At 44.1% G+C, this 7,547-nt stretch overlaps 1 protein-coding gene across 1 annotated transcript in view; it reads left to right on the top strand.

Annotated features, from left to right (window-relative positions):
* Positions 1-2,057: 2,057 nt before the first annotated feature.
* The window catches only part of TSHR (thyroid stimulating hormone receptor), a 101,527-nt gene continuing 96,037 nt past the window's right edge, over positions 2,058-7,547 (top strand). Inside the window, exon 1 of the mRNA XM_005860141.2 lies at positions 2,058-2,369. Coding sequence (XP_005860203.1) covers positions 2,179-2,369 — 191 coding nt within the window. The 5' untranslated portion in view covers positions 2,058-2,178. The remainder of the gene's footprint in view (positions 2,370-7,547) is intronic.

Below are 7,547 nucleotides of genomic sequence, written 5' to 3'. Positions count from 1 at the left end.
AGAGAGAGAGAGAGAGAGAGAGAGAGAGAGAAACATTGATGTGAGAGAGAAACATCAATCAGTTGCCTCCTACACGTGCCCCAACCAGGGATTGAACCCACAACATGGATATGTGCCCTAACTTGGAATCAAATCCACCTTTCAGTGTACTGAATGATGCTCCAACCAACTCAGCCACACTGACCAGGGCTGTTTTTTGTTTTGTTGTGTTTTGATTTTTAATTGAAAAACTAGAGGCCTGGTGCACAAAATTCGTGTGTGGGTATGGTCCCTAGGCCTGGCCTGCGATCAAGGCCATCTTCCCCAGCTGCCCACAGTCAGCCCCGCCCTCACCGCCACCCACCCCGGTTCCCTGTTTGCCATCAGCCATCTTCCCCAGCTGCCCACAGCCAGCCCCGCCCCCGCCGCCACCCACCTCCGGTTCCCTGTTCGCTATCGGGTGATCAGTGCCTGACGGCCAGGGTAAGGGATCGAGAGGTTGGCTGTTCCTGCCCACTTGCCGGCCCCACCCCCGCCATGGGTGGCCATCAGGCAATCAGAGCCTGCTGGCCAGGGAAAGGGACCAAGAGGTGGTCAGTGCACCTCATAGTGACTGGTCCAGCAGTCATTCTGGTCATTTTGCCATTAGGGTCAATTTGCATATTACCCTTTTATTATATAGGATTATTATATAGGATAGTATTCCACTGTATGGATGTATCACTGTTTGTTTACCCATTGCCTAGTTGAGGAACACTTGGGTTGTTTCCAGTTTGGGTTAATTATGAATAAACCCTAAAACCATTGAAATATACAAATTTTAAACATACAGTCCAATGAATTTTGAAAAAAAAATTATGCATTCTCTTACCTCCAGTCTAATTAAGATATAGAACATTTCCATAACCCTGGTGAGTTCTCTGCTATCTTTTTTGAATCAGTCTCCCCTAAATAGTGTTCTGATTTCCATCACTATAGTTCCCCCCCTTCTGTCCCAGATAGTCATATAAATGGAATTACACAGTACGTGAAGAATTGATGTTCTTTTCATCCCAAGAAGAATTAGTAAGTAATTGAAGGCTTTTAAGAAGGAAATTGGCACAATCTGATTTATATTTTAAATTATTATTTTTGGCTACTGTGTGAAGAATGGTAAGTAGATGATGGTGTGCCACTTAAGTGTTATTTTTCTTCCCATCTTTGGGCGGGGGGAAAGCGGAGCTATATCACGCAATAAAATTCCAGGCAGTCCAGAATTTACCTTCAGGCTTCAAGCCAGGTCGCAAGGCCGGCTTCAGAGCACCAGAACTGTTCCTGCCATTCCCGGTTCTCCCCAGCAGATGGCCCCAGAGCCTAGTTCCAGGCCCGCCTCGCCAAGTCCGCCTGCTGCAATGTGAGCTGACGCCGCCAGGTGACTCCTCAATACAATTTCTGTGCAAAGCGGTCCGTTTTGCGCTGAAGTTGGGGAGCAGTGAGAGTCCGCCAGAGGTATTGCACCCCGGCTTCTCCGCACCTCAGGCTGACATCCTCAGAGGCGCCTTAGGCCAGAAGGATCTTGACCCTCGGCCAGGGTAAGGGATCGAGAGGTTGGCTGTTCCTGCTCGCTTGCCGGCCCCACCGCCGCCATGGGTAGCCATCAGGCGACCAGAGTATCCTCAGAGGCGCCTTAGGCCAGAAGGATCTTGAGCCGCGTCTGCCCTGGACGGTGCATTTTGCAGGGAGTTTTCTCTGGAGTGCGTGCGAGCCTTGGAGGAGAAAGGGGGAGCGGGGGAGAGGGGTCCGACAGGCAGCGCTTTTAGGAGTCTACCCAGGGGAAAAGGTAGCCCACTGGACTTAACGACAAGGAAAGGAGGGGGCTTCTGAACTAGGCTTTGGAAAGAGCTAATGGAAGGAAAGCGCGAGGCTGGCTGGAAAGCAGGGTGGAGACAGCAGGGACTGGTGTTAAGTGTCAGGGAACAGACAGAGCGGGCTGCGTGGCTCAGGGCTAGGAAAGTAAAGCCAATAGGCTTGTTTGCGTGGAGAGTTGCCTAGGGAAACAGAACACTTGAGAGCCTCTTCTTTGCCCTCTCCAGCCTCCTCTTTGGTGCTGAAGTCACAACCACCGGGAGTCCTCTTTCTCCCACTCCTCCCTCTCTCCTTCAGCGCGGGGAGCCCGGAGCGCAGAGGGCTGAGAATGAGGCGATAGTGGAGGAAGAAGAAATGGCCTCGGACCCTTGGAAAATGAGGCCGATGCCCCTACTGCAGCTGGCGCTGCTTCTGGGCCTGCCCAGGAGCTTAGGGGGGAAAGGGTGTGTTTCTCCGCCCTGTGAGTGCCACCAGGAGGACAACTTCAGAGTCACCTGCAAGGATATCCATCGCATCCCAGTCCTACCGCCCGGGACACAGACTCTGTGAGTACCTGGGAGAGGAGAGGGTAGGTCCCAGAGGCCAAGGGCAGCCGGAAAGGTGGACAGAAGTGCACAGAAAGAACTTGAGAATAGGCCAAAGGGTGTGTGTGTGTGTGTGTGTGTGTGTGTGTGTGTGTGTGTGCATGCGCGCGCAATGAATAAAAACTCAATCCCATAAATTTGGGATTGCTGACCTCATAGTTATTTAATAACGCAGGAAACGGTAACAAAACTTTGGTACAAGATGAGCTATTCTGCATATTCCCTGCTCCTCGCCCAGGCTAAATCTTCCTTTTACCTCAGGTATGAACAAGATTAGTAGCAATTCAAGAACTGACTTTTCTATCTGATATTGGGTAATAAAAATTTGCAAAAAAAAAAAGTATTTCTCCTTTTAGTCTTCCTAGATGGGAAATTATCTTAGCTGGTTTTGCTGGTTCATCAAATAGTTGACAAAATTTAGTCAGGTATTCTTTTTTAAAATATACCCTTTATACTTTCCATGAAGGTAACTTTGTATGAAGTACCTGAGTTACTTTCTCAAAGGTTAACTGCCCACTAACATAGTGGATCCAGAAGTTTCCTTTGCCATAGGCATGGGAGAGGAATAAAGAGGTAAAATTTCATAAATTGCATTTTATCTGCATATTAAATGATGCAAAAAAATTGTCAGATGGTTACTAGCCTTATTGGGGTGTTAACACTTCATCCTATATAATAAAAGCCTAATATGCAAATTGACCAAACGGCAGAATGACCAGCGGGACGACTGGTTGCTACAACGTGCACTGACCACCAGGGGGGCAGACACTCAACGCAGGAGCTGCCCCCAGCCTGCAGGTCCCAGGCCAGCCTAGGCAGGTGCCAGTGGGGGCTCCCCCCTGATCACCCTGTGGGTCACCGTGCAGAGGGAGGCAACTGGCTGCAGCGACGGGGTGATCAGGGGATGGGGCTAGCTGGCGAGTGGCACCAGGCTGGCCAAGATGGGTGCCAGCGGGGGCCCCCGATCACCCCGCCAGTCGCCCCACAGATTGGTCCTGATCGCTGGCCTGGCCTAGGGACCCTACCCATGCATGCATTTTGTGCACCGGGCTTCTAGTAAGTTATATAAATGTCTAATCACTATGCTGTACACCTGAACCTCATGTAATATGTATGTCAACTGTAATTGATAAAATTTATTTTTAAAAGTTGCCAAATTAAAAACAATGGTAAACAAGTTCTATGGTATGCTTATTCCTTAAGAGAAATTTAAATCAATGACCATTGAAAGGATAATTACAGACAAAAGCCAGGAAAAAGGCTTTCTTGGGTGGTTAAAAATGGAGCACAAAGAAAAAAAATAGTAAAACAACCCAGGCTGGTTAAACCTAGTTCAGGTAAGATAATACAAGTTATTAATGTAGATACATGAAAAGCAATGATGAAGTTGCACTTCAGGATTTTCTCAGGACTGTAGCTGATAGGGACATTAAATAGTGGTGAATGTTGTTTGGTGATTAATGTTGCAGTACAGGTTCTGTGCTCTGAGATACCTCCGTTTCTTATCTCCCTGGATTAATTAGTGCAATAAATTCAAATACCGCTTTATTCTCCATGCTCCAAACACAGAATAAAATACATTCTTTACTTTTGATTAAACACCTGCATTGACTCTTCATGGCCTCTAGGATGAAACTCTTTTTTTCTGAGATCCTTTAAGACCTAGTCCAGTCTTTCTCTCAAACCTTATGGCTCCTAATCTCTCTGATCAGAATTCCAACTCCTACTGATCAGAATTTCCCGCACATCCCTCCAAGTTATTTGCTATCACAATTAACTGTCTTTGCCTTCCCTCCTACATTCTACCCCTCCTGCTTAAAGCAGCTTTTGCCCTGGCTAATACCTACTTCAAGATCCAGATAGTGCCTGGCTGGTGTGGCTTAGTGGTTGAGTGTTGACCTATGAACCTCAAGGTCATGATTCAATCCCGATCAGGGCACATGCCAGAGTTGTGGGCTCAATCCCCAGTAGGGGGAGTGCAGGAAGCTGCCGATGGATGATTCTCTCATCATTGATCTTTCTATCTCTCTCTCCCTCCCCCTTCCTTTCTCTGAAATCAATATAAACATATATTTTTTAAAGATACAGATTAGGGGTCAGTTCTTTCCAGAAGCCTCTCTTGATCCATGACCCCTAGGCTGGGTGAGCTCCCTCCCCCCAACATTCTGTGCACGACCTCTATCATAGCCTTTAAACATGGCATGCTTTTCTGTAAGTTATTTCTTTGCATGCCTACCCAAGTAGCACACGAGCTCCTCCAACACAGAAACCCTGTCATTCAACCCTGGAACTACTTTGATGTTCAAAAAAATGTTTAAGTGAGTGAATGACTGAACATAAATATGCTAGTCTCATTATTCACTGTGAGAATAAAGAAGGCCAGAGAGATCACTTATTCAGAGACTTCTTTAAAGGTGGCAGAATTTCAAGTCATTGAAGAGAAATGAGGCTCTGACAGTGGAAGTGAATTTGGATTCATCCTGTCAATTCCACCAAATGATGAGGAGAAAGGGTAACATCAGAGAAAGAGCGATGGAGGAGGAGTCAGGAAACCTGCATTCTCTTTACCCCCCTCTCACTGACTGTGAAATTAGGTGAGATCATGGATTTAGGAGAACCCAAGTTTCCTTCTGGGTAAAACAGAGGGTTTAGTTAGGTGCTTTCTGATGTCTGTGATGCTCAAGAAGGAATCCACTGAGCCACAAAGGCTAACAACTGGATAGAGACAGGAGCAAGGAGAATCTGACCTTGAAAACAATTAGGGGGAGGAAGGGGGTGGGACTATTCTGAAGAATTAAGTTATTCTGAGATAGAGAAGAGAACATTTAAAAGTATGGGTAAAGTGGCATGCTAATTTAAATAATGACTGCAACCATCTACAACAGTAGCAAAGTGATTTTTGAAAACTTTGTGGGGCAGTAGAACTCTACTGCCCCACAAAGTTTTGAAAAATCACAGTGGATTCCCTTCTGAATGTCCTCTTTCAAAAAGTGTCTATTTAGGTCCTTTGCCCATTTTTTATTGGATTGTTTATCTTCCTTTTGTTAAGTTGTATGAATTCTCTGTAAATTTTGGAGATTAAACCCTTATCTGAAATATAGGCAAAAAATATGTTCTCCCATGCAGTGGGCCTTCTTGTTATTTTGTTGATGGTTTCTTTTGCTGTGCAAAAGCTTTTTATTTTGATGTAGTCCCATTTGTTTATTTTCTCCTTAGTCTCCATTGCCCTAGGAGCTGTGTTGGTAAAGATATTGCTACAGATTCAATGCAATCCCCACTAAATATTTCAAAGATCTAGAACAAACTCTCCAAAAATTCGTCTGGAATAAAAAAAGACACCGAATAGCCACAGCAATCCTGAGAAAGAAAAACAAAGTTGGAGGGATCACAATACCAGATATCAAGCTATATTACCAAGCCACGGTTCTCAAAACTGCCTGGTACTGGCACAAGAACAGACATATAGACCAATGGAACAGAACAGAGAACCCAGAAATTGACCCAAGCCATTATGCTCAATTAATATTTGACAAGAGAGGCAAGAGCATACAATGGAGTCAAGACAGTCTCTTCAATAAATGGTGTTGGGAAATTTGGTCAGATACATGCAAAAAAAAAAAATGAAACTAGATCACCAACTTACACCATACACAAAAACAAACTCAAAATAGCTAAAGGATTTAAATGTAAGATGGGAAACCATAAAAATCATACAAGACTTCATAGGCAGCAAAATGGCATCTATTTTCTTATTTCAGCTCTGATAGCGTAGTAATACACATAAAACATATTATTAAGTGAGTGAATTTTATCTGCTTTATCAATCAATTGAAAAAGTTTTTTTCCCTCCAGAGCTGAGAAATTGTTAACTTGAATTGATCTATTTGATTATTTTAAAATTTCCTTGTTGTACAAAGTATGTTTATTGCCCTTCAGATGAAGATTAATTATCTGGAGGTTCATTGGCTTCGTGAGGGTCCATTCAGTCCTCCTGGGAATCTGTGATGAAATGAAATTTTGAATACAAGTACACTGCGGAATCTATAACCTTGCTCAGATTTCCAGAGGTGCCCTTAACCCCACCCCCAAAAAAGTCAAGAAATTGTGTTTTGGGAGAATTTGGCATTTTTGTTTAATAACTGTATATTTGGTATTAAATGTGACTCAATCCTTTTATTTTATTACTAGAGGCCCGGTGCACAAAAATTTGTGCACTCGGGTCGGGGGGAGTTATCCCTCAGCCTGGCCTGCACCCATTCACAGTCCAGGACCCCTTGGAGGATGTCCACCTGTCAACATAGGCCCACTCCCTTTGGGATCAGGCTTAAGCTTGCAGTCAGACATCCTTCTGGCAGCCAGGGAGCCCTCGGGGGATGTCGGACTAAAGGCTTAGGCCCTCAAGGGATCGGGTCTAAACTGTTAGTTGGACATTCTTAGTGCTGCCAAGGACATGGGAGAGGCTCCTGCCACCACCACTGCGCTGGCCAGCCATGAGCCAGCTTCTGGCTGAGTGGCACTCCCCCTATGGAAGTGCACTGACCACCAGGGGGCAGCTCCTGCATTGAGCATCTGCCCCCTTGTGGCCAGTGCGCATCATAGCAACCGGTCATTCTGCCATTCAGTCAATGTGCATATTAGCCTTTTATCATTATTATATAGGATGTCCCTATTTCCCTACTTTTGCCCCCTCTACCCAGTTCTTGCCCCCCACTTCTCTCTGGCCATCACCATACTGTTGTCTGTGTCCATGGGTTGTGCATATATTTTCTTTGGCTAATCCCTTCTTTAAATTCACTTCTTTAAATTTTTATTTTCAGATAAGTGCTTATAACTGCACTATTATATATTTTCTATTATATCATTTAGAATTAAGATATTTTTTAATTGAACCCTTGTAAATTTTAGCACAATTTAATAAATTATGCTAGAAGCAATTAGGAGATTTTTCATGTAATGCAGATACATTTCAATTAATATTTTATTAATTTTTAATTTTTTAATATTTTAATTTGAAATAATCTCATACATGTAAAAAAAACTATAAAATACTACAGCATATTATATGTACCCTTCACCCAATTTCTTAGGTGTTAATAATTTAAACATAACCATTATACAACTAACAAAATTTGGAATATA

This window comes from Myotis brandtii, unplaced genomic scaffold, assembly GCF_000412655.1.
Source record: "Myotis brandtii unplaced genomic scaffold, ASM41265v1 scaffold132, whole genome shotgun sequence".
Taxonomy (NCBI): domain Eukaryota; kingdom Metazoa; phylum Chordata; class Mammalia; order Chiroptera; family Vespertilionidae; genus Myotis; species Myotis brandtii.
This window is presented reverse-complemented; position numbering and strand designations above follow the sequence as displayed.